Raw genomic sequence first — 27,512 nt, forward strand, 5'->3', positions numbered from 1 at the left:
AAGGCTAAGGGTTTTCATTATCCACTTCCTTCTCTGATTCGTACACCTTTGCACAACGAAAACAATCAGTTTTCGGTTAGATTGTCTCTTTAAAAACATCCACTCCTTCGGCGATGTCTTCTAATCACCTGTCAGACTGTGGACATGCGCGTTAGGGAGGAGCATCGAGGTGGTGTTGTAGAACCGAGACCCCCTCACGGAAACCGCCGTTTACAACAGCTGCTGCTGCTGCTGCTGCTGCAGAGATGCACGACACGCAAGACGCCGAACGAGAGGGAAATACACTACGGACGCGAAGGGATGTAAAGACGGAGAAATCAAATCTACGATGATCGAATAAAACCAAGAAGGCGACAGCCTCGTTTTCTTCGTCGGACGGCGCTTCGATCAGAAAACCCACAAGATAACAGCGGATTGATCCAAGCGGGGGGGGGCGGGAGGGGTCGACCATGGGAAACGAAGCGAGCCTCGAAGGAGGCGAGGGGGGCCTTTCTGGACTACCGGCGGGGCTCGCACCTGACGGCAAGGGAGGCTTCGTGCGGGTCCCCGGCGGGGAGGCGGCGGACCTTAGCCAGCTGAGCGAGGAGGACAGGAAGCAGCTCGTCGCGGCCATGTCAAGGGCGCGAACAAGGCAGGGCTGCTTTTTTCCAAAACATTATAAACGCAACCTTAAAAAATGTCTCCACCACTTCCGCCAGTAGGCTCCACCGCGCTGCGTTATCGAGTGGTGTCACTGCGGGTAAAGGGTCGTGTGTTCCGGCTGAAGCAGCACATAGAGAGAGAGAGAGAGAGTTCACGCCCATTTACAATCGTTTGCTTCTTCACAATTTATTCTTATCGTTGACGTTATCGGGGGGCTGTTAACGTCTGTGATGTGCTGGCATCCGGGAGCACCGTGCCTGTGGCCGCCACCGGGGATAAGTTCTGATTAGCTCACTTTGGAGTCTCCTCGTCGGCGCATCCATCGACAAAATGGGGCTCGCGTGTCACTGTGTTAATACTGCATTCTAAACACATCATGGCCAGAGATGTGTGTTTATTTGCAGTCAAGCCGACGATGTCATCGCCTCACCGCCCAGAGTTGTTATTGGCTAATCATTTTGTACCTACCTAACACTTGTGAGGCTCTGGGAGAGACACACCTCCACAAGCGTTTGTGTGAAATCATCGAAATGCCTGCTGGGTAAAAAGGACCAGCCTCCTCTCCCAGTCTGGTGTTGGTTTATTTTCTCTCTTCCTACTGGAGAGGCGCATCAGCAGCAGCGTCTCCAAACAAACACGCCACCGACAGCGTCGTTCTTGTTGCCCTAGCTGCTGGCCAATATTGACACTGGGTTTAGATTTCTTAAATTGCGGTCTGTTGTAGAAAGGGATGAGGAGGTGATGGTCGTGAACTTGAATTCAAAAGGCTTTTCCTTCTATGTTCTCTTACGCCGACCGTCGCAATCGGAAATTACTAAACGGATGGTCGATGCCAAGCCGGAAAACAGTGTGTGCGATTGTTTATCTGCCTCAATTTGGTTTAATTGTTGTGTTATGTCCTGACTAGAATGTGGGAGGGGGGAAATAAATAGATAACTATGAATAGAAATGATGGTAAAAATACCTCTCTTTCAATGGTAGGCTATGGTTAAAGCCTTTTTGCTTTATTGAATTGCCAAATGAGGCAAAACGTCTCCATGCATCTGTGACGCTGTCCAAGGTGCTGAAATCCACAGCTGACATATTGTGTGTGCGTGTGGTGAAGGCAGAGGCCCGGAGTGTAGACATCCCTACTCCCAACATCACACCAGCCCAACGGGTCTTTGTAGATTATTGAAGTGGTAGCCTCCTTACATTTCGTTCATCCGCACGAAGAGCGTAGTAGAAGATGGTGTGTCTCAGCACAACCCTTCTTCATTAGGCCTACTGCTTGCTTTCCATTGACTGATGGAGTCGCCCAGCCGTGCTGCTAATGCTATTGATCGGCTAACAGTAGTGTGTCTGCAGGTTGAGTTCCGGTGCCTCGCTGCCTTGAGCTAACGAAAGACTTCCCGGCTCGCCCGACGGACGTGTCCGTCAAAAATGATCTGTGTCTCTCTTCAAATACCTCTCACTCTCTTGTCAGTTCCGTTCAGCGGCCAAGTGAGCGGGGCCTTTTATATTTAGTGCTGAGTGTAAGTAATAAAGAGTTCACAGAGTGTTGAGTGAGCTGCTTGTTGCATTAGTGTGATGACGCAGAGGCAACAGGTCTGTGCTTTAGTGGCGGTGATAGACATGGGCAGCCCCCCAAGTGCAACACAGCCCATCTTAAGACAATGGATAGAGAATGGCGTGATGGCAGTGTAAGGATGGTCTCTATTAGCATACAGGAGAATAACCGGTAGACGCTATCAAACCTTCAGGAGATCGACCAAGGACATTGATTCAGAGTTGCCTCGTTGCGTGTCGAAGCTAGAAACACAGTTGTACAATATGTATGAATTTCAACTTTGTGTGTCGTTTTTTTTAACCATTATTTAACCATTCATTGGTTCATATAATGTCTGAAAATGTTGTGATGTAACTCATCAACGTAAAGCCGGTGTGGCCATTTGAAGAGGGAGGCACGGGAGCCTGTGACTCATACTGAAAATCCAGACTGGACTAAATAATTCAAGAAGAGAGGTTATTTATGACTTGCCCCTTGTGACATGTTAGTTTTTCAAGATTATAGTTAAGAAAAACTCACACGCACACACACACACACCATGATAGTATATGGTGGTCCAAAACTCTCCAAGTCCTAAACGGAGTTCCCAAAAGGTTGGAACCCGAAGGTTCACCTGCAGGCATCCTAACCTATGTCTCCGCTCACTGATGTTAAATCACTGCGAGTTACTTTGATGAAAAGTGTCTGATGAACGACTGAATAAAGTAAACAGCTGGGATTCCGCCGCTGTAGATGTGATGTAGATGTGATATAGATGATGTAGATGTAGATGTGATGTAGATGTGATATAGATGATGTAGATGTAGATGTGATGTAGATGATGCAGATATAGATGTAGATGTGATGTAGGTGATGTATAATATGTAGATGTGATTTAGATGATGTAGTTGTAGATGTAGATCTGATGTAGATGTAGATGTGATGAAAAAGATGTGATGTAGATGATGTAGATGTGATTTAGGTGATGTAGATGTAGATGGGATGTAGATGATAGAGGTGTATTTGTAGATGTAGATGTGATTTAGATGTAGATGTGATGTAGAGGTGGATGTGATTTAGATTCTGTCGATGATGTAGATGTGATGTAGTAGATGTAGATGTAGATGATGTAGTTGTGATGTAGGTGATGTAGCTGTAGCTGTACATGTAGACGGGGGCACTATAAAACCCCAGCTGCAGGCCTCCAGACTCACCGTCGTCCCTCTCCATCCCCTCCCCAGACCTCCGGAGGCGGATGCCCAGCGGCGTTCCCAGCAGGTAGGCTCCGGGGCGTCAAGGGTCCCCACAGGGCTGAGCAAGAGCCGGACGGTCGACGCCTTCGGCCAGGGCCCCGTCGGCAGGGCGCCCCCGGGCCGCAGCCCCTCCTCCCTCAGCCTCCTCGAGTCCCGGTTCCGGCAGGAGGCCAAAGAGCCGGAGACCCCCAAGACCTCCGGCATGTTTGGCTCGGGCTTCCTGAGCGGGGCCAACCCCCTCAGCGCCATGACGTCCTCCGTGTCCTCCTCCATGTCCTCCTCCATGTCCTCCATGGGCGACGCCGTCAGCATCCCCAAGTTCGGCCTGTTCGGGGATGACGAGGAGGGGGCGGAGGCGGCGGCCGCGCCAGGGGCCAAACCGGGGGGGAAACCACCGGGGAAGGGCCCCCAGCAGAGCCCCGGGCCCCGGGGGCCACAGCAGGGAGGAGCTCCCAAACAGGGTCAGGGGCCCCCTGGACAACAGGGGCCGAAGCAAGGGCCCCCAGGACCCCAGCAGGGAGGCCTTCCGAAACAGGGTCAGGGTCCCCCGGGACAGCAGGGGCCAAAGCAGGGGCTCCCAGGACAACAGGGGCCAAAGCAGGGGCCCCCAGGACAACAGGGGCCAAAGCAAGGGCAAGGGCCCCCGGGACAACAGGGGCCAAAGCCAGGACAAGGGCCCCCAGGACAACAGGGGCCAAAGCAGGGGCCCCCAGGACAACAGGGGCCAAAGCAGGGGCAAGGGCCCCCGGGACAACAGGGGCCAAAGCAGGGGCCCCCGGGACAACAGGGGCCCAGGCAAGGCCAAGGGCCCCCAGGACCGGGACCACCCGGTCAGGGCCAAAAACCGGGGGGCCCGGAACAGCCGAAGTCTGGCCCTCCTTCACAAGGACCCGGGAAGCCCGGGGCCCCGCAGCAAGGGCCGGGCGCGAAGCCAGGGGAGCCGGCCAAGGCTGGGGGCCCCCCGGGGCCGGGAAAGCCTGGCGGGGGGCTCTGTGGCCTCTGTAAGACCACCCAGCTGAACGTGGGCTCTCAGGACCCCCCCAACTACTGCAGCTGCACGGTGTGTAAGAGCCAGGTCTGCAACCTCTGCGGCTTCAGCCCTCCGGACTCCGGGGTGAGTTTAGGAGCTTTCCCTGGCTTGGGTTTGGTCCATTTCCCTCTTCTGTTTTGTGCATTGATTTTATTTTAAATAGGCTGCTCTTGCAACACTTTGTGGTCACACTATGCTATTTTATTATCTTTTTATTAAGGTATTGTATTCAACATCAATTCACAACTCCCTCTTCTGAATACTGAAAGTGTGAATACTAACGTGACTCAAACAAGCATGCTACAGGCCGTTTTTGTGAACCGGAACAGAAATGAAAGAACCAAAAACGTTTCTCTCTAACAAGATTCCCTAGTGTGATTAAATATGTGGTTGAAAATAGATGCCATCTCTTTAATGTCTTCCCTCCACTGAAAGAGACGGGTTAAAGGCAGAGGCCACTTCTCCCCGAGGGAAAACATTTGGACCAACTATGTTCATACGATCAGATAAGAGCAAGCCAGCACTTCATTAAAGGCAAATAAATAAAACATCTTATTCAAGTAGAAAAGTGAATGTCACGTTGTGGGTGACGTCGTAGTGCTATGGATTGTTTCTGGTCCAAAACTAGACTTCAGCCCAATGGACATCCACACATTTTTGAAAAGTAGGATACAATATATTGATTCAAATCAATATTTTGATTACAATTGCCCTCCATAGGTCAAACACTCGCTATTATATTCGCTACCTGTTATCGGGCAGTTCTGAGGACCAGCTCACGTCATTTCAAATATCTGGGGAACCCCCCCTCGCCTCAATATTTAATTTAGCAAGTTAAGACAGCGAACGCCTGAAAAGCAATATAAACCCGTCCCTCCATGAAAGAGAAAGTGTCCTGTTTGGAATGTCGCTCAGAGTCATGCCAAAAGAACATAAGAGTTAAGTCTCTAAAGTAATCTATACATTCTGAGGTCTTGATTTAAACAATACAACATCAGTTAAATATATTCCCATCACGTCATCTTCAACCTCTACAAAGTGTTAACACCCATCGTGGTCCTTAAGATCCTGCGTGGGGTGTCCAGTGTATCAGCAGATCGTGATCAAGCGGTCAACATTGGCTTGTTTAATGACTGGGTCACTGTACACACCGGACCCCTATTGTGTTGGGCTGCAGTAACAGGTGGTCAGATAAACCGTCTTCAAGCTGTGAGTGAGTTGGAATGCAGGATAGGCCGTCACATTAATTGGGCTTAATCTGTACTAAAATATTGCCTAAATAAAAAATAAAATTTTCTTTGCAGAATGCAGTCAGTTGCAATTGAAGGTATTTTCAGGCTTTAGTGAGAGTGGCTATTGAAACAAATAAAGTGAGCCATAAATGAATGATGCATTCCTTTTTAGTTGGAACAATATTCAATTTACATGAGCTTTGTTTGTTTCTGAATAATTAGTCTTATTTAGCCATTACAAAATATTAAATCCTTCTAAGAGAAATTGAAATCATGTGGAAAAAGGCTTCCACATAATTCGGAGCTGATGGATTAATAGACTTCCTACGTTTGAATTGAATGAATTAGCCTCTAATCAACAATTAGTGGCTAATGCAAGTCATTACGCTTTTACAAATGGTTTATGGCTGTTCATCAACCTGCCTTTAAAATTATTTTATGTACAACAAGAACAACACATTTTTTCAAATGCTCGCTGTCTTTCCCTTGAAATCAGTTAACGATATTAACTTTTATCCTATAAAAGCAACAATAGAAATGCAAGTGTTGAATATTTTTGTCGTTAAATTTATTTTTCATTAAAAACGTATTCAAAACAAACTCACTCATTTAAATGTGAACATGTGCCGATGTGAAAGTAGCTTGTGACGACTGTGGCTCCTGGGAAATGTAGTCCCTATTCCTGGCTTCACTCGAGCTCGATCTCCCCTCGCCTGGGGGCTTCTAATATTAGCGCTAGCATCGCGTCGGTGCTTACCCCCCCATCAGAGCGTGGTTCTGCCTCCCCCAAGGTGTTTACCCCCCCATCAGAGCGTGGTTCTGCCCCCCCCCAGCCGGAGGGGCTTACCCCCCCATCAGAGCGTGGTTCTGCCCCCCCCAGGTGCTTAGCCCCCCATCAGAGCGTGGTTCTGCCCCCCCCAGCCGGAGGTACTAGCCCCCCATTAGAGCGTGGTTCTGCCCCCCCCAGCCGGAGGTACTAGCCCCCCATCAGAGCGTGGTTCTGCCTCCCCCAGCAGGAGGTACTACCCCCCCATCAGAGGGTGGTTCTGCCCCCCCCAGCCGGAGGTACTAGCCCCTTCTGTTTCCTTGTGCAGGGGAAGGAGTGGCTGTGTCTCAACTGCCAGATGCAACGCGCCATGGACGGCATGGACCCCCCGGGTATGACCAAGGGCTCGGCCCCCCCCTCACCCCAACGCCAGTCGCCTGGCAAGCCGGGCAAGCTGCTGATCCGACAGCAGAGCACCGTGGACCCGGGGCAGAAGTCCCCGGGGCCCCGCTCCCCCGGGCCCCGGTCGCCGGCGTCCTCCGCCGCCGGGTCGCCCAAGATCGACCCCAAGACGGGGCGGGCCCTCCAGCCCCGGGGCAGCCCCCAGCCGTCCCCCGCCAAGCCCAAGCAGGAGTCCAGCTTCTTCGGGGGCTTCAGCCTGGGGGGCCTGACCGACTCGGTCAAGCCCCCGGCGGCGACGGAGTCCGTGACAGGGAAGCTGTTCGGCGGCTTGGGGGGGCTCGTGGAGTCGGCCAAGCCCCAAGCCCCCGCCAAGCAGGAGGCGGCCAAGCCCCCGACGACCTCGCGCTCCCAGATGTTCGGCTTCGGCTCGTCCATCCTGAGCTCCGCCTCCAACCTGGTCGGCGGCGGCGGCGGCGAGGGCGACAAGGCGGCGGGGTCGCCCCCGGAGTCCCCCGTGGACTCGGACCTGGGGTCGCCCCCGGAGTCGCCCTTCTCCGCCGCCGGCTCCCCGCCCGATTCGGACTCCGCTCCGGACACGCCCCCTGCCACCTCCGAGGGAGCCCACTCCCCCTTCACAGAGGTCGGGGGGGAGGACGACCCCGCGGAGCCAGAGGCTCCGGAGGCCACAGCAGCTCCACCCGCCGCTCCACCGGCTGCTCCACCCGCCGCTCCACCCGCAGCTCCACCCGCCGCCCGGGAACACTGCCCTCTGTGCAAGGCGGAGATGAATGTAGGATCCAGCGAGCCGCCCGACTACAGTCGCTGCTCCGAGTGCAGGAAGACGGTGTGTAACCTGTGTGGCTTCAACAGCCCTTCGCAGCAGGGAGAGGTGAGGGGCCTGTAGTATACACCTACACACACGCTGCCAATACCTCCTCTTGGAAGGGCCTCGCTCATAATAACGTCGTTAGTCGAATCACACGCTGGAACAAATCGGGTTGGCCATGCGCGCTGAGATGTTTCCCCAACTCATCGCACGGCCAGTCGGCCACCATGTAATTTATGCCTTCTATCCTATATAAATAGAACACAGAGCCCCTGGATTGGCTCCTGAAATAGGTCATCAGTGAGATACCATCAGCCACCAGCGATAGATTTCACCAGATGGAGGCTGTTCTGCATTAACGTCATTCGTTGCAGCAGTCGTATCGAGCCTCCTCAGAACCCCCCTCAGAACCACTCCCAGACAGGCTTACACTCCTGAAATATCCCTTCACCCGACCGCCACACTCAAGCTGTGTAGGCCAGTGAAGGGCCCGGGTGTCTGGCTGTCATGCGTGAACCTGTGTGTTTGTGTGCTAGCGTTTAATGGACCCCTCATCATTGAGGAGCACTTCAAACGATTGACATTTGACTTTATAATGTAACACAGTGTGTGGGAGAGTTTATGATTATCTGTGTGTGTATGTTTGCGTCTCTGTGTATGTAAGTGTGTGTGTGTGTGTGTGTGTCTGGGAGTGAATGTGTGTGTGAATGTATATTGGTGCATGTGTACATGCATGTGTACGGGTGGGTGCGCAACTGCGCATGCGTGCCTGCATGCGTGCCTGCATGCGCCCACAGGCCCGTCTCTGAGTGAGCTGCTATGCACACCATGACAGCCCCGTACCACAGCACAGTGACCTGGAAACCCCACACTATCGGCCTGCCTGTCCCGGGGCCGTCCCGGTGCTGCCACAGCGCAGTGCATGGGCCGTGCAGCATCACAACAGTGCATGCAGCGAGACGCCAAACCCAACAGATGGCGTTGTGTGTAGCTTCAGCAGAATACACGGACCACGCAGAGCTCGCGGTTCAGCGGGCTTTGAGCAAACACACACCAGGCTCATTGGTATGTGTTGGATCCTTGACGTGACATGGATAAGGTCTGAATTGGGCGGTCATTCTCAAATGATCTGTAACTGCCAAGCAAGGCGATTTTAAAGTGTAATTTTTAAAGTCATTTCTAGGAGAATAAACCGTAAGAGAAAGCTCTGTGCATAATGCTATTGTTTAGCTCTGCGCTTTCAGCTATGAGCTAGCGAGGGCTCTTTACCCTTCACGTGTTTAACGAGGCTCATTGTTTGTTGGATGTTCGCTTCAAATAGCGCTGGGAGAAATCCCTGTCGGTCTATTTCTGGCAGCCTGAGAAGTTCTGAAGATTAAAGGCTGTTCAGTTTTCCCCTCACATGGGAGGAACTTGGATGCTAACGCTCAGCACTAAGCTAGCCCTTCTGGTGATATCTAGAGAACTGTTGTTCTTAATTAATATAATTTATAGCTAGCTAACTACAAGGTCTCGGCCTTCTGTCATGTACGGTTAAAGTTATTTTTTAACCATGTTTTTTGGTTCCATGAGGAATGAATATTATGGTCCCAAATGGAAGAACATTATGTTGAGATTGAGACATATACATTTATCTATGGATCTATGGATTTTGTAAACCGGACAGCAGCAATGATGTCCTTCTTCAGAGACATTCAGTAAAATGATTCAGGCGTCTCAAGGCTTGAGGGTTTGGTCATGTGGATCTTTATCCTCCTATATAACCTATATCCTTTGTTTCGAGGTAAGGCATGACCGATTTTGCCCCCCGTCCCCCGTCCCCCCGTCCCCCCGTCCCCCCGTCCCCCCGTCCCGTCCATAGAGGCTGTGAGGTGCAAAGTGCGCAGACTGTGCAGCCGAGGTTAACGTGCGCAGCCACACTATGTGCATGCATGAGCATGTACAAGAACTACCCCTCCACTTGTGTCAAAAGCCCACCACTATCCTGACCTTACACAGCGTGTGTGTGTGTGCGTGTGTGTGGGTGTGTGTGTGTGCACGTGTGTGTAAGTAACAGCTAAAGCTGTAATCTGTTCTTCCTAAAAGGATTTAAAAGGCAACAGGAGGCCTGTAATTGTTTTAGTGGCCTGATCCCAGGTATTAATGTTGATTTCTTTTTTTCTGACCTTCCTTCTTCCGGATATATTGCTAATCTCCATCACTCAATGTGTCATGTCTAACATGATATGTTCTCTTGTACTATCACATTTCATATGCACTGGGTGTGGTTCCTGTTAGAGCCGCAGGAATAAGTAAATAACAAATAAATGGACTAAGTCCAAACCACAAATGGACTTACTCCAAAGACACAAAAAGAACCACCCACTTGGTCTTTTGGAAGGACTATAGCCAAGCCTAGTCAGGTATATGAATCGGTAGAAAAGCAAACGATACGCTACGATAAACACAAAATAATTTGAATGGATCGGCTGAATCAACATATAAGACTTATCTATAGTCCATCATTCCCATACTGTGACTAAGAAACCTGGGTACTGATGGAGATTATCTGATTTTTTTCAGAGGTAAAAATAACGTAATACATTTGTTTTTTAATTTCTGTATTCAACTTAAGCTTTACCTCGGTAAATAGTTGACCTAGGTAAATAGTTTAAGAATGACTAGCAGACTGGCGATTCCCTCTATTAACCAATGGGAAACATGAATGAGGAGTGTCCTCCAAGGGGCGGGGTTTAGCCATCCAGACACCGCGGTTAGGGAGGGGCGGGGTTTAGCCATCCAGACACCGCGGTTAGGGAGGGGCGGGGTTTAGCCATCCAGACACCGCGGTTAGGGAGGGGCGGGGTTTAGCCATCCAGACACCGCGGTTAGGGAGGGGCAGGGTTTAGCCATCCAGACACTGCGGTTAGGGAGGGGCGGGGCCTGGAACGGTGCCTGCTACCTGCATCTTGTGTGTGTGTGTGTGTGTGTGTGTGTGTGTGTGTGTGTGTGTGTGTGTGTGTGTGTGTGTGTGTGTGTGTGTGTGTGTGTGTGTGTGTGTGTGTGTGTGTGTGTGTGTGTGTGTGTGTGTGTGTGTGTGTGTTGTGAGGGCGTGCTGTTCAGTGTGTGTGTGTGTGTTGTGAGGGCGTGCTGTTCAGTGTGTGTGTTAGTGTGTGTGTGTCTGTTGTGAGGGCGTGCTGTTCAGTGTGTGTGTGTGTGTGTGTGTGTGTGTTAGTGTGTGTGTCTGTTGTGAGGGCGTGCTGTTCAGTGGGTTCCGGTGAGTGTGTTATTAGAGGAGCGTCCTCTTTGACATGCTGGCTCCTGCTGCACTAGTGTCTCCTGCACACAGCTCGTCTGGTTCACCTGGTGGGACTGATGGTGTGTGTGTGTGTGTGTGTGTGTGTGTGTGTGTGTGCCTGCGTGTCTCTGTGGGTGCACACCTTTCACCGGTGCGTGTGTGCGTGTGGGCTCCGTCTCCTCTTCCCCAGACTGTTCTCGTCGTGCTGGAGAAGCCTTACGTAACGTAGGAAGAGCAACCATCATGCACCGGCCCACACATCCGAACCCAGACAGAGTGCAACATACCTACATGCTGTGGGTCTCGCACACCCACACGCACAAACACACTAACGCACACCCACGCCAGATCAATCGCATGTTTATGAATCTCTGGGACTGAGTTACGACCCACCCCAGGCTAAATTTACATATTTTGGAGGAGGACTGATGCATAAAAGGCGGCATGCTTGTCATAAACGGCGGTTTATTGTCTGGTTCATGCTCCTACATATCCGGAAGGGTCTAGAACCAGACTCTGAAGCCTGCGGGCGGTCATCCAAATGGGCCCCGTTTGGCTTTTATGCCAACCTCCACCGCTGCTTGATGCATTAAGAGTGATTTATTTAGGAGTGAAATAGTCTGCGTGAAGTTCTTACGACTTGCATATTAGTGACTGTGTGTTTGAAGACCCACCACTTGCCGCTGCGTAGATTCCTTCCTACCTTCATTGTTATTCAGCCTACTCTGCCGCCCACACTGTAGTGTCCTCAGCCCAGCAGAGGAGAAGGATACCACATGCACACATAGACACATACACACACGTGCAGGCACACACACACGCACGCACTCACACACATACACACATACACTCTTATACATAGGCACGTGCAAAGGCACACGGACAGACAGACAGGCAGAGAGACAGACAGACGGACAGGCAGAGAGACAGACAGACAGACAGGATTCGACCAGATCAGCCTTATCTGTACTGTTTTATATGCTAACAGTCTGCGAGTCTGCTCTCTCCTCCTTATGTAACTCTCTCTTATTTATTGTGTGTTCTCTGATATTGCATTATACCCCTGATGCTTGTGAGTGCTCCTCACAGCCACTTCGAGCACAGCAGAGTGAAACGCTCCAAAATAGCCCCCGTCACAAAATAATCCAAAAAGAAAGAGCACATATCTGCAGGGTGCATCTCTCTCTCGCTCTCTCTCTCTCGCTCTCTCTCTCGCTCTCTCTCTCTCTCTCTCTCTCTCTCTCGCTCTCGCTCTCGCTCTCGCTCTCGCTCTCGCTCTCTCACTCTCACTCTCACTCTCACTCTCACTCTCTCACTCTCACTCTCACTCTCACTCTCTCTTTGTCTCTCTCTCTTTTTTCGGGCTCATTCTCTCTCTCTCTCTCTCTCACTCTCACTCTCACTCTCACTCTCACACTCACTCTCACTCTCACTCTCTCTCACTCTCTCTTTGTCTCTCTCTCTTTTTTTCTCTCTCTCTCTCTCTCTCTCTCTCCCCATCCCTCCCTCTGTCCCTCCCTCCCTCTCTTTAGATTTCTCTATCCCAGTTCCATTTCCTTATTTAACTTTCACTGTGTCTTTCTTTCCCCCGACCACCACCCCCCCCCCCCCCCCCCCCCCCCCCACTGCCTCTCTTTCCTCCGTAGCCCCTGGTCTGTGGGTTTGTATCCGGCCCAGTGGCTCCTGAGGCTCTCCCTCCCGTCTCCCTGATGCCCCCCGGTCCCGCTCCCTCTGTCCCTGCCTCTTTCTCTGTCTCCCTGCTTTCATACCACCTTTTCAAAGGGTCTTCTTTCTTTCCTGCCGCGCATCTCACACACAGTTCCACCACTGTACTGGGCTTGAAAGAGAGAGTATATTTAGACCCTGTGTGTGTGTGTGGGTGTGGGTGTGTGCGCGTGTTGAAGTATTTACGCCCAGAAATATCAAAGCTAGTCGAAAATATAAAACGATAATGTCAGCAACATCCCCTGTAAAGGGATTGATTTGTCACTGCAGACCTCAGGATTTTGGGGGTTGCAGGTCTAGCTATTTTTTTAATATTCTTTATTTGAAGATTTCAGAGATAGTGTCACGTGACTTTTGAGTTTCACTGCAGCACCCAGCTGCTAAGCCATTTATTATCCCCGGTGAAAATAGTGTTTAGACCTGAGTGAATGGGTCGAGTGCACAAATCCATGTTTAAAACCCTGCCTGGCTCCAACGTACACCCCTCAGCTGCTAATAACCTCACTGCTGCTCGGAAGTTCAGCTTAGCTTGGGGGGGGGGAGTTGGATACAGGAAATTGTTAGTGCCAGCACTGAGTCCTGGTGGGAAACAGACAGGAAGCACAGACAAGTCGAAATCTCTCTCACACACACACACACACACACACACACACACACACACACACACACACACACACACACACACACACACACACACACACACCTGTGTGGGGTGTGTATACGGGGGTGGTCACGACCGGTGCCAGCTCATGCCGACGACAGCAGGGTGGTCTCCGCACCTCATTTGCAAGGACAAACTTTACGTGCTCCTTCTGTTTACTCCTGCTTTGTTTCTGAGTCACAGCACCTGTGGGCACGGCTTACTCACTCCTCCTCCTCCTCCTTCTCCTCCTCCACCTTTAATCATCTTCAACGTCAGCCATTCAGTCCTCACCTCTTCCCACCTCATTTCTTTATTTGATTGAGAGATGACTCTGGAGAAGGAGACACGGGGTCGCGAAGAAGGGCCTTGGGATTTTTCTGAAGGAACCGAACAATATATTTATACACGCTTTGCCGTGAAGATAGTGGGCGGTAAACGAGTGATTGATTGATTCAGAGAATAACATTCGTTATTCGTTATAAACATCCGGTTATTTCGTATTAACTCTTTTTCTCTCTCACAGATGCACACAAGTATCTATAGGCGCTGCCTCGCACCTTCTTCATGACGTGTGCTTCACTTCTACCTCTGAGCGTCTCTGTTCTCCGATGGTTTCTTACGCTGCTGCGAAGCCAACTGAGATGGCAGCTTTTTGTTACCGTTGTCAATTAAAATCTTGTGATCACCTATGTGTTGAAAAAAACAAAATTTACTTATTCCTGGCAAAGTTCCATCCCAAAGTTGTATCAGGATACACTTTAGTACACACGTTTAAATTAATTTTAAACTGTAGAAGAAAAACGTCCTTGTTCTGTGGGCATGATTTTTAACTTAAGTGTTAGGTCCAAGTTCTCTCATAGCTCCAATGCTCCTCGACGCTCTCTGAATAACTGCACACGTCACAACTTTTTGTGTTCCCATTTTTGGCCTCGTCGCCTGGCTTCCGCGATCGCTCTGGCTCCGTTTCTATAGCAACGCTGGCAAAGAAAACGCTTCCCTCCCGAGAGAGAGACCCATTGAAATATGACTGGTGGCTCGTGCGTTCGTCTTACCTTCAATGTTATCAGGCTACGATGGCTCAATTACAAAAGTCTGTGTGTGTGTGTGTGTGTGTGTGTGTGTGTGTGTGTGTGCTCTTGTGCATTGTGAATTTAATGGATTGAATTGCATATACAAGGGTATCTGCGTGACGAAGCTGGGGTTCTTTAATATATTTAAAAAATCCTGTCCCATCAGCTTGAATGTCCATATACTGTCGGATATTGGCTGCTTTGCAATAGTTTTCCCATGAGAAAGTACAACATAGGGAAAATTCAGTCTGGAAAGTGCTTGTGTGTGCAGTTGTCTGTGTTCGTGTGCGTGTGCATGGGCGTGTGCATGTATCGGTGTGCACGTGTGCATAAGCGTGACCGGGCAGTCAGTGCGTAGTTCGTCATGGCAACGCGGGGTGAATCACACGGGTCTTCTTCCCTTCGCTCACACCAAAACAAATGATTCCACAGGAATAATTTCTCCTCCCTGTCATCACGCGCACATGTATGATGTGTGCGGTTGTGCGGACGGTGCCCACACAGTGATGAATCATCTGGGGTCATCGCACACACAATCCCACACATGTGCGCACACAGGAGCACACGCTTAGGCCCACGTGTGCGCCGATGACATGACGTTAATGCTAATTTAAACGAGGTCTGGAATAGTGCCGGGCGCCTTGATGCAGCGAGGGCCCTCAGCTGACAGAGTGTGAACGGAAAGCTCTGTTCCACTGGAAGCCCTTTGGAGGTAGCCTTCAAGAAATCCTTCTGATTGGCTTAGAGAAAGGTGATTCAGCAACACAACCTAATACAAAGAGACGCTGAGTCCCTGTGTGTGTGTGTGTGTGTGTGTGTGTGTGTGTGTGTGTGTGTGTGTGTGTGTGTGTGTGTGTGTGTGTGTGTGTGTGTGTGTGTGTGTGTGTGTGTGTGTGTGTGTGTGTGTGTGTGTGTGTGTAGTTCTAGTGGTTTGGAGAAGATATCAAAGCCCTGTGTTGAGTGGTGAGAATTCACAACTGACTTCCTGATTGGATTTGATTGGCTGGTTAACTGACTCTACTCACTGATTGGCTGATGAGCTGGTTGAATTACTGTCCAAATGTGCTGCATTGCTAGCTGTATAGGACAATGATTGACTGGTTGGCAGACTAATTTACTGGATCGTTCACTGGCTGGCTGACTGGCTGACTGTCAGACTGTAAGACTGTTTCTATTCCTTTTGTTCTTTTTGATTTCTTAACTCTGTTAGCTGGAACACGACTCATAAGTCTTGCTAGGAGGACAGCGTTGTTCAGACAGACTGACCGGAAGACAAACATAAAATATTTAAAACGGCATACAGTATTAATAAATGAATGAAGCCATACATCCACCCATTTCAGGTAATTAAATACTTTTTTTTTTTGGTCTTATATTTCCCTCATTTACCTCGTCTTCTTATATTTGTATGTATTCCAGTATACACTGCATATGATTGGCTGGTCGTGTCAGATATGTCTCCAGGTAGCACTGTGTGCGTGGGGGATGGATTGCAAAACTCAGGGGGCTGTGGCCTGTCCATCCATGGCTGTGTGTGGCACGGCGTCTCATGCCTGATTGGCTCTGCCTCAGTCACATGACATGTGGCGCATGCTCAGTCTGTGTGCTCTGCTAATGCTCCCTCCCAGCTACTTCTCTCTCTCTCTCTCTCTCTCTCTGCCTCTCTCTCTCTCTTTACCTGCCTCTCTCTCTCTCTCTCTCTCTCTCTACCTGCCTCTCTCTCTCTCTTTACCTGCCTCTCTCTCTGTGCTGCGACCTTCTCTGCGGGATGCATTTAGCATACAGACCTGCTGTTAGGCAGGAAGGGGAGGGGAGCAGGCTTGGGAGTGGAACAGTGTGACCACACTGTGTTGGAGAGCACAGATGCTTCCATAGATTCACACACAGATGCTCGGGTGATGACAGAGCATACCCTGGCTAGATGTGAGTATGATGACTGAGGGTGGAGTTAGTGTAAAAAGAGATCAAGAACCAGTATTTTTTTGTCTTTTAGTGTGTGTGTTTGTTCAGAGTTGTGCAGAGTAGAAGTGCATCCTGCAATTCTCTGAGAAGAAGGTAGTTTATCATGGGAAGACATGAGGGACCTCATCAGATGATAAAGAGAACTTTGTTATCTATGGGAGAGGCAGTAGTTTCCTGGTAAAGGAAGACAATAAGACGGGGAAAAAGGATCGAACGACTAGTGATAGGCCTTCTGTGTGAATGACAAACACATTCAGTGGAATCATCGAGTGATTTCCCTAAGTATAAAGGTGTGCTGTAATGCATTTCTGAAACCTTTTTAAAATGATTCTTGTTATTGACTGTGAATGTACACTTTCCTTGGACCAATTCTTGTATGTATGATATTAAAGTTGTTATATTGGTCTCCCGCAAGCCGTGCAATCAAAACCATCCTACTGAGTGTTTTAAGTGTGCATCTGCAACCCAACGCTGTGTTTGTCACCCTTGTGGTCCATCTCTTGACGAGAGAGAGACGCAGAGACAGAGAGAGAGACACACGGAGAGAGAGAGAGACACACACACGGAGAGAGACAGAGAGACACACACACACAGAGAAAGAGAGAGAGAGAGAGAGAGAGAGAGACACACACACACACGGAGAGTGTGAGAGTGAGAGGGAGAGGGAGAGGGACAGACAGAGAGAGGGAGAGAGAGGGAGAGGGATAGAGACAGGGAGAGGGAGAGATGCAGTGAAATAATCACACTTGTGTTCGGGGTAATAAACAGAGCACTTAAAACATCACTGCCTTATGCCCGGCCTGTGGTGCTCCTCTGTTGGTTGAGTCGGTTTGAAACAGGATCAACACTAAGAGAGCCCTGGTGGAAACCATGTGTGGTGTTAGCTGACAGTTAAGGAATGGCTCATTTGTACTATGGAGTTCAAGAGGTGAATACACACACACGTGCACACAAGCACACACACCTACGCCCGCACGCACGCGATCACATGCACCATCAAAAGGAACTAATTGATCACTGCTTTCTATCTTTCCCACACACATAAAAGAACACGCACACACAAACACACACAGCAAGCATCATAACATTAACCACATGTATCTTGATAAACAGCCATAGTGAAATGTGAGCATCTGTGCTTGGCACCGAAGTCTCTCTGAGCTGTAAGCCTCTGTGCTGTCGTCACACATGCATTATGTATAGGCTCCTCTTGTAAGTTGCAGAACAGAAAAAGGTTTGTTTTGAAATATAATACATAACTCATGCTTATCAGTGTCGTGTTTTGTGGATTGATAACCAAAACAAGATGCATACCAGTATGCCATCCAACATGGTATTTAAAGAAAATGTATAGTTATTGAAATCCAGAATTACCGTACCGACCCTCAGTTTAAAGTGATTTCATTCAACATTTCTAATGAACAATACCTTTTGTTTGTCTTACAGAGAGAATGGCTTTGCCTGAACTGCCAGACCCAGAGAGCGATGTCGGGCCGACTCGGAGACCTGCCTCCCGCCGCCGTGGCTTCCTCCGCGCCACAACCACCTGCTCCTACCCACGTCCCTCCCTCCACCCCTCCTCCTGCTGCCGTAGTTACAAAACCCTCGGTAGAAACCCCCCAACCCACCCCACCGCCTCCGGAGACCAAGGTAGAGTTCCCCCAGACCCCGACTCCGACCCCCGCACCCACACCTGATAGCGAACCTCTGACCGGCAGTCCTCCTGCCCCCAGGGTCTTACCCTCTGACTGCACCCCCCAGGAGACTGGGAGTGACCATCTAGAGCCACAAGCATTGGCAACAGTTTCTGAGCCTCCGGCTGACGAAGCTGCCCCCGTTTTAGAGAGGTTTGCTGAGGTTGTACCCCAGGCTACAGCGTCGGAGCCACCAGAGAGTAGTGTTGGAGTACAGCCTGCTCACGCTCAGCCTGAAACTGTCAGTTCCGCCCCAGTGGACACTGAGCCAAAGCTTGAGATAAATGCAGAGTTGGCGGGCGAGGCGGACGACAGTTTTACACCGCCCGTCACAGAGATGGAACAGACAGAGTCCCCCGCAAAGGGCGAGGCACTCCAGAGCTCTTCGCCTCCTGCGGAGATTGTAGAAAAAGAACTAGGGGCCGGGGAAAAAGAGTCAGCTGCGGTAGAGGAAGCTTCGAGTCTGATAGCCCACGAGCCGGAACGCGCAGCTCCTACAGTTATACAGGCAGAAAACAGAGAGGAGGTCGAACGTGTGGCTGCCCTTCAAGAGGGGAACTTGGTTAAAGACGAAACTCGAGCGGCTCCAACAGAGCAGGCCCCGGCAGTAGTCACACTGGAAGCACTCCAAGATGTGAGCAGTGTGCAGGAGCCAGAGGGAGGAAATATAGTATCAGACAAGGGGAACGAATCTCCTGCTGAAATTAAGTTTGAGCCAGAAGTGATTACAATCCAGCCAGACAGCGCAGTCCCCGCAGCCACTGTCGACAACACCACGGTTCTCCACGCTGCGGAGGGTCAGCCAGAGCAGACGCCAGCGCCGGCAGAGGATAAAGAAAGCACAGAGGAGAAACTGCCTGGTTTGGATGTAGAGGGGAAGGCTGAGGCTATTGCCACTGAACCCCATGAACCCCTAGCAGCGGAAGAGACGGTAGAGGAAGCAAAGGAGCTTCTGCAAACACCAGTTGAGGAGAAACTTAGTGTAGCTCCAGCAGAGGGTGAAATGAACACAGCTGTTAACAAGGCCGCACAGGAGGAGTTAATCGACGAGAATCCATTTGAGGAGAGGCTCGCCGAGGCACATTTAACTGAGGAGAGGTTGCCTGAGGGAGGATCTGTTGTGGGAGAGGCGTCTGAACAGTGGACAGGCGCAGAGAAGGCCCCAGATAAGATAGCGTCTGACGGAGAGCCAGCCTCAACCCCCCTCACTGAATCTGAGAGTGCTGGCCCTGTGATAGATGGAGGGAATAAAGAACTAAAAGCGTCCGCGGAGCCAGCACAGTCTGTCCCAGTTAGTCATGGGTTCTCTGAAGAAGAGAAGCGGGCAAATAATGAGCTGGAACAATGTCCACCCGCTGACCAATCCCCGGTGCAAGAATGCCCGGTAGAGATCGCCTCATTGGAGGGAACATGTGTAGCGAGAAAGCAACGCCCTTTGCTCAAAGCAGAAACCGTCCGTCCGGAGGAAAACGAGAATGATGCAGAAACGATGCTTAATCCAGAGAAAACCACGTCTGTCCCGCCGGAGGAAGGCATAACCAAATCTGTTGACATCGATAATTGTGGTAGTGAAGGAGAGAAAATAAAGGGGGAAGGGTCAGATCTGAATGCAGAGGCAGCGTCGCGCCCTAGTGCAGTCAGTGAGGCACAAGAACTCCATGATGTCTCTCAGAACCAGACCGTGCCGGTTAAGATAGAAACTGAAAAGCAAGAGACGAACTTGACAGGTGAAAATAACAAAGAAACACCTCGTCAAGAGTCTTTGACAGGCAGTGACGAGAGGCAGACAGAAAGCACGTCAGAGAAAGGGGAACATGCAGAGCCCAATAGCACTCTGCCGCAAATCGCTCTGTCTGAAACAGAAAAACAAGTTGAGTCAAAAGCCCACGCCGGTTACAAAATGGAGTCTGCTTCCGTAGCAGCAGCAGCTGAGAACATGTGTAGTGACAAGGAGGGGAGGGCAGAGCGTGATATCAGAGAGGACATGACTCCCAAGGACAACGAAACATCCAAGATGGTTTCCGAAAGCGTTTTAACAGCTCATGCCCCCGTAGCAGACCCTAGCCCCCCAGCCTCTGTAGTTAGTGAGCAGGAGGGAGACGGTGTCCCGACGCAGCAGAGTGCTGACACAGAGGAGCAAAGGAAGGCCGATGCTAAGCTGCCGGAAAAACCTAGTGCTGCAGAGGCGTCGGCTGAGGTGACTGTAGTACATAACACGAGTAGAGGTGTAGCTGAATCCCAGAGGCCATGCACGCTGTGAATAACACTCACAGACAACAAAACAAAGCCCTGTGACAATTTCAACCTCTTTCCACGCTAACAAACGCCCAATCCAGCATCCAGTCTCGTCAGCGTTTAACAAATGCATCAAATTACACCACCTGCCTTCTTCCACACACGTAGGAGAAGTCTTGCAGAAGCAGGATCGTTCGGTGGCTTTTCAACTTAATTTCATCCACTTAATCAACCAGACGGCTTTATATTAGATTCAAGATTCAAGAGCTTCATTGGTCACATACATATACAAGAAATGCAGTATAATGGAAAGTGGCAGTGCCTGCAGAGATTGTGCAACATTCAAAATATTAAAATCAGGTGACAAATAGAATAAGAAATAAATTAACAATTAAAACACTTAGCCCTATATATAATAACAAATCTGTAACAGTTTAGAAATTTAAAATTTCCAAAAACAATAAATAGAGGTATTCTGTACTGTTAAAGGGACAATAATGGCATCTGTCCCCCCACCCCCCATTCTAATATGAATTATTTCACATTTCATGATTTAATTTGTCTTTTTTGTGCTTCAAAGTAGTACTACAAATAACTAAGGGTAAAGTCAATCACATGTACATGCAATTAACATTATCCTGCCTACTATTGAAAAATTAACGATATTGTCTTTTTTTATTTTAACAGGATAAAGACCAGAAGAAACCTGAGGTTGTAGAAATCGCCCAGGAGATCACTCCCACCAGTCCGTCCGACTTCGCCCGGCTGGAGAGCACTGTGCTGCCCCTCCTGGAGGCCCAGCAGGCCGGCCCACAGACCCCCGCCGGCGAGGGGAACACCGACTCCCTGAAGACCAGACGCAAACTGGAGGTGCTCCCTCTCTCGCCCGACACACCCAGCTCCGAGGACGACAGAGAGCTCTCTGAGAAGAGGGTTGCCACCGGGACGAGCGCTCAGAAGAAGCTCCTGGTGCCCGACAACGTGCGAGCGGACTCCCTGGAGGACAGCAGCGAGAGCTTCGGCAAGGAGAGCCCCGTGTCCGGGGACGACGAGGACTTCATACGGAAGCAGATCATGGAGATGAGCGAGAACGAGGACGCGTCCCCGTCCGACGAGGAGAACCCGATTCGCCGAAAGATAAGAGACGACGAGAAGAAACGGTCTGAACAACAAAGGAACGCATCTGCAAAGAACAGACGCCTCCTCAAAAAGAGCTCCGTAAGCCCTGATGATGAGGAGGAAAAGCCTCTCTCCGGCTCATTGGACAAGGCTAACGATGCAGCGAAAGACGAGGTGACCGAACCCAAGCAAGGGGAGCCGGAGACCGGTGTAGCGGTCCGTAAATTTAGAACTATCGAGCTTAACGCAACCAGCGCCCCTATTATGATAACTCCTGATGATGGGGAGCTGGAAATGGGAAGCCTGACAGATTCGCCAGACGACCGGTCCAGAGGAGACGGATCGTCCAGCCTACATGCATCGAGCTTCACCCCGGGGACGTCCCCAACATCCGTGTCCTCTCTTGACGAGGACAGCGACAGCAGCAGTCCCAGCAACGTGCGCTCGGGAGAGGGGAAACAACACAGGAAAGCCAAACACAGACAGCCGGGTCAGACGCTCCCGACCATCGAGGACTCCTCCGAGGAGGAAGAACTGCGTGAAGAGGAGGATCTCCTGAGGGAGCAGGAGAAACAGAAGGGCTCGGGAAAGAAATCCAAGAAAGACAAAGATGACCTTCGATCCCAGAGGAGGAGAGAGCGTCCCAAGACGCCCCCGAGCAATCTGTCCCCGATCGAAGACGCCTCTCCAACGGAAGAATTAAGACAAGAGGCAGAGATGGAGGAGATCCGGCGCTCCTCCTGTTCTGATTTCTCCCCGAGCATCGAATCCGATTCAGAAGGGTTTGAGATCCATGCGTCAAAGATCGCTGCGGTACAGAAAACGTATCAGCTCCCAACGTCCGTGTCCCTTCACTCTCCGACTGATGAGCAAAACGCTGACAAAACGGATACAAAGATTCTTAAAACTGCCGACGAGGCGTATGAAGAGATAATGCTGCGAGCCAAATCTCCAACGGTGGAGATTCAACCCGCCAAAGAGTCCCTGTACGGAGGCATGTTGATCGAGGACTACGCCTATGAGACTCTCATTGACAACGCAAACGCTGAGCAGGTGGTGCAGGCTAATATGGAAGTTCCGGCAGAGTCCAAAAAGCTGAGATCGCCGGACGAAGTGTACGAAGACATGATAAAGAAAAGAAAGGAGTTCATGAAGCTGGAGCAGGAATATCAAAAGATGCAGCCGGTGACAACGATGACCAAGCCCGAGATTGTGTTGCAGCCTGCGGAGAGTGTCGTCTCTAATAGCACTGCAGTCACACCGGGGAAGGATGGGAAAACATTACTGGATGCTGAGGCGGCCTACGAAGAGCTCATGAAGAAGGTCTTGACGCCTGGGACCAGTCCAACCCAGCAGGACCCAGAGGCCGTACCGCGCAGGGCGCTCCATCCCATCCCAGACCTCAAGGTGACACAATGCTCTTCGGGAGAATTGTCCTCAGATGAGGAGTTCATCAAAAAGGAAGAGGAGAAGAGCGCCACACCACCAGTCGCTTCCTGTGCAGAGTCCGACTCTGTTATTATTGAAGTTCCACCTTTGTCCGCATCAGAACAGACACCACAAACGAATGCTGTTTCATCCCAATCAGATATTGTAGATCTGTCCTGCGCCACGCCCACACCAGCACCCCCTGTGCTGGTCAATGCGTCTCCCTTGTCCACTGTTCCTCAGTACACAGCCACTGTTCCCAGCATAGTGTCCACTGCCCCACCGGTACCCCCCAAGCCACACATCCTTCGCCGGGGTAATTCTCAGGAAAAAACAGATTCATCATCCACGTCTCCTCTGCCACCCCCCACTCAGCCAAAACCCGCAGTATTCCCCAGGAAACCTCCAGTTCCACTTCCACCTCAAGCCCCGGTCTGTCCCATCAGGCCAGAACCCTTGGCCACCACTACAGACCAAGCTGCACGATACCCAGTGGCACCAACGTATAAGCCTCATGTTCCTCCTCCAGTTCCCCCAAAACCATCCATTCCTACCGGGGGTGGGCCTAGTCACAGACCAGGGGATGGTGCCAAACCACCGATTGCACCAAAGCCTAACTCTCAGCCTCCATCCCCTGCCCATGTCCACTATCCACCTAGACCCACTGCATTTTCCTCAGACCCTGTAGATGTAGCCCTGAATCTGAGTCCCTCGACTGAAAACAAGTTCTTTCACTCCTCACCTTCTTCACCAAGGTACGCGAGCAATCTTCGTGACACATATGTGGTCATTACACTCCCCTCTCAACCCAATTCCCCGGTCGAAGGGATCTCAACCCAAGCCCCATCTAGTCCTGGTCCAGTCTCCCCTTTAAGGCATGGTCAACAGTCATATCCTCAACCATATCCACCCCAAACACAAACCACTAGGGTGCCCCTGGCATACACAAGGGTCACAGAGTCCATAGAAAGCCAGGAGATCTGTGGCCTGGACAAGCATGTCTCTAGTTCTTGTCATATTATCGAGGCTATATCTGCCTCAGCACAACCTCCAGCGGCTCTGCCTAACGTTGTATCTCAGGTGGTCAAAACAGAAGTCCAAAGAACTACCGTATCTGTTGTCCATGAAAGAACACCTCCCCCAATGCCATCTCCGAGGGCCAACGGTGTTCCGATCTCAATGGAGAAGCCAAAAACCCAACCGCCTGGACAGAACGGACAGGCCTACCAGCATTGTGAGGTGGTCGATCTTAGAACTATGAAAGAAGAACCAGGAAGTGACATGAAAGGTGTGGACCTGACTTCTGGCACAGATTGCAGGCGGCAGTCCTTTACATCCAGCGACGTCGGTAGTCGTCAGACAAGTGCAGTGCAGCCCTCGGTGGTCAACCTCAGTGCCGAATCGTCCACTGTCTCTATTGTCACTGACAGCATCACCATCGTGACCTGTGCGGCGACAATCCAGCGCTATGACAGTTTGGACACCTATGCTACTACAGCGCCTCTCCAGCTGACAAAAAACAAAGCATTCGAGCCCATGTCTCAGATCGTGTTTCGTCCTATCAGTGCTCAGCCTACGACCGCATCCAATGTGGAGATCCCAATCAACCTTTCAGTGGGATCAGGCACCAGTGCAACGTTCCAGGCCCCACCGGTCACCATGGCCCCCATGCCAGCTCAGAGCTGTGTATCTGCGAATGGTTTGATCACGGGCACAGCGACGTTCGCAGGGGCTGTGGACCTTAGCACCACCAAACCATTCAACACTTTGGTATCGGTAGACACGACTTCATCAGAGATTGTCACCGCAGTCATGGCAGAGGATGACGGCAAACCCGTGGATCTAACGGCGGGGAGAAGGTCTGCATGCTGCGATGTTGTCTACAAACTGCCATTCGCAGGGAGCTGCACAGCTCAGCAGCCCACCACACCCTTACCCGAAGACCGCTTCGGATATCGAGACGACCACTATCAGTACGACCGCTCACCCTATGGCATGAGAGGGTTTGGGGGAATCAAACCGTCGATGTCGGACACTAACCTGGCGGAAGCTGGGCTTTTCCTTTACAAGAGCAAGAACAGTTATAATTTCAACGTCACCACAGAAGGTGCGGTAGATCTTACCTCAGCAAAGGGTTCCGACACAGGTCAGTGCTGCGACATCGCCGACCTCTCGCTGAAATGTTATTTTCAGCTCCACCAGCTGATTCATGGCTAAATCATGTGGCTTTTTTTTTTTCACTTTTTTCATTTCTCATCCTGATTTGCATGGACATTCAATCATTTTTTTTTCCAAAATATATATTTTTGCATGTCTCTGCAAGCTTTTTGCATATTGTTTGGGCATGTCATGTTGTGTTTTTTTTTTTCCTTTTTCCGTTTTTGATTTCGGTATCCATCGGCATGCAACTGCCTCCTCCAACCTTAAGACCGTCTGAATCGTTTCGTCCACAATTTATGTTTTTGACTTTTGACAGGTGAAGCAGTGGACTACTCCAGGAAAGGGGCCTATGCAGGCATGACAATCCCGCCCTACTCCCAGGCCCTGGTCACCGGTGCTGCGGGCACCATCTTTGGAACCAACACTGTTCTGAGGTCATCCAACGGGGTGGTCTATTCTTCAGTCTCGGCACCAATCCCCTCTACGTACGCCATCACCACCCAACCCGGCTCAATCTTCAGCACTACATACAACAACACCATGCACACCAGCGACACCATGCCGTCCCTCTCCAACCTCGAAACTCTGCCACTCAAACGGTCCCAGAGCTTCCTCTCCAGCCTGTCGGCCGGCGATATGGAGGACGTCCCCCTCAACCTGGAGCTCTCAAAGGACGGCAGCCTCAGTGCTGCTGATGTGGTCTCCAGGGCGTTGACGTCCCTGTCCCTGGACAGCTACACCGACGCGTCCCTGGAAGCCATCGCTGCCTCCCTGGAGGCCCTTTCCTCCCCCATGGTGCCCGGCGACAGCCAGTACCAGGCGGAACGTGAGCGCCTGGAGATGGAGAAGCTCAAGCAGCAGCGCCTGGCGGAGGACCTGGAGTGGGAGCGACAGGAGATCCAGCGGTTCCGCGAGCAGGAGCAGATGCTGGTTCAGAAGGAGCTGGAGGAGCTGCAGTCCATGAAGCAGCACATCTTGGCCCAGCAAGAGGAGGAGAGGCAGGCGCACCTCATGCTGCAGAAGGAGACCTACGCCCAGCAGCAGCAACAGTTGGAGCAGATCCAGAGGCTCCAAGGGCAGCTCCGCATGCAGCTGGAGGAACAAAAGATCCGGCAGATGTACCCTGGGGGAGAGGTCCCGGGACATGGTCCACAGGAGGCCATCGTGATCGGGCCCGATGGCACCATACTGGCCCGCAAGATCACAGATAGTGGATGCCAGACGGATGAAGAGGACGATGCAGTGAGCAAAGCGTACACAGCTGGCAGGAAGAAGAAGAGCGTCAAAAAGGGCGTGGATAGTTGCGTGCAGACGGACGATGAAGATCAAGACGAATGGGAGGAGCAGAACAGGGCCAGACGAAGCAGACCTCGCACCTCACGGGGAGATAGGGGCGGGCAGTCGGAGATGACTCTGCAGGCCCACACAGAGATCAGTATACAGACCGACGCGGAGGGGAACATACGAATGGACACCAGGATGGAGCTCTCAGACTCCGAGAGGACCTCCCCGAAGAGGCGCCCCACTCCCTTAGAGATCGGCCAGTCGGCCAACCTCAAAGCCGACCCTTCTGCTCTTCAGGCCCCCAAATCCCCCAAAGTCCTCTACTCCCCGATATCTCCCTGTGTATCCCCCAGCAAATCCCTGGAGTTTGTGTCCTATGAAAACACACTGGGCGATACAAGCCCTCAGAAGCTGCGAGGGGATCCATCTTATGTCTCCCCAGCAGCCAGCCCAAGGGGACCCAAGGCCATGCAGAGGTCTCTGTCCGACCCCAAGCCCATGAGCCCGACGGGGGAGGAAAGAGTCTCGTCTGGCACACAGCATGGGGACGGCTTCACAGTGAGTATTGTAACCCTCAGATCATTGTCGTACGCGCTGGCTAAAGGATACATTACGTTATGTATTCATGTTTGAGCTTTGGCATGAGGGACAAAACGAATTATAATGAAAAATATGACACAAATTACTTCCTAGAGCAGTGGTGTTTTTCTCTGGTCTGGTATGAATGCCGTGGGCTTTTTTTCATCTAAATTAATAAGATGATCCACTCATAGCCTTTCCCCTTCAAAAGCTAACCAAATCATTTATATTGGCCTTTAGCTGCAAAGGAACATTTCAATTTTCATTACATATTTTTTCTGGTGTTTCTCTGCCATACTGAATATTGATTGTTGGAATATTTCTCTTGTGCTCTGTAATGCTACACATGTATTCCCTCACATTTCATACTGCAACGAAAAGTATTACTTGTTACACATATTGTTATATACATTTTATATATCCAGTATTTAAACTAAATATTTTCCCAGATACACATTCTGAGGACCCAACTAGATCTTCCTAGCCTTTTTTAAAGATGTTTATGCCTGGCTGATTCAACGTTGGTAACCCCCATACAAAATATAGACAAAAAGTCTGTTTACAAGAAAATGTTGAACGGACAGATCAGTGGGCTTTAATGTTATACATTACCTTTCAAAATACATTTTTAATATTATAGTCCAGTAACAAGTGTGT

The 27,512-nt window shown here is 50.7% G+C and overlaps 1 protein-coding gene across 1 annotated transcript in view; it reads left to right on the forward strand.

Annotated features, from left to right (window-relative positions):
* Positions 1-449: 449 nt before the first annotated feature.
* The window catches only part of pcloa (piccolo presynaptic cytomatrix protein a), a 54,504-nt gene continuing 27,441 nt past the window's right edge, over positions 450-27,512 (forward strand). The window contains exons 1-8 of the mRNA XM_056578670.1: positions 450-636; positions 2,255-2,282; positions 3,412-4,537; positions 6,780-7,742; positions 17,803-18,011; positions 19,666-19,681; positions 20,985-24,978; positions 25,309-26,834. Of these exons, the coding sequence (XP_056434645.1) occupies positions 450-636; positions 2,255-2,282; positions 3,412-4,537; positions 6,780-7,742; positions 17,803-18,011; positions 19,666-19,681; positions 20,985-24,978; positions 25,309-26,834 (8,049 nt within the window). The remainder of the gene's footprint in view (positions 637-2,254; positions 2,283-3,411; positions 4,538-6,779; positions 7,743-17,802; positions 18,012-19,665; positions 19,682-20,984; positions 24,979-25,308; positions 26,835-27,512) is intronic.

Source organism: Gadus chalcogrammus, chromosome 19 (assembly GCF_026213295.1).
Source record: "Gadus chalcogrammus isolate NIFS_2021 chromosome 19, NIFS_Gcha_1.0, whole genome shotgun sequence".
Lineage (NCBI taxonomy): Eukaryota > Metazoa > Chordata > Actinopteri > Gadiformes > Gadidae > Gadus > Gadus chalcogrammus.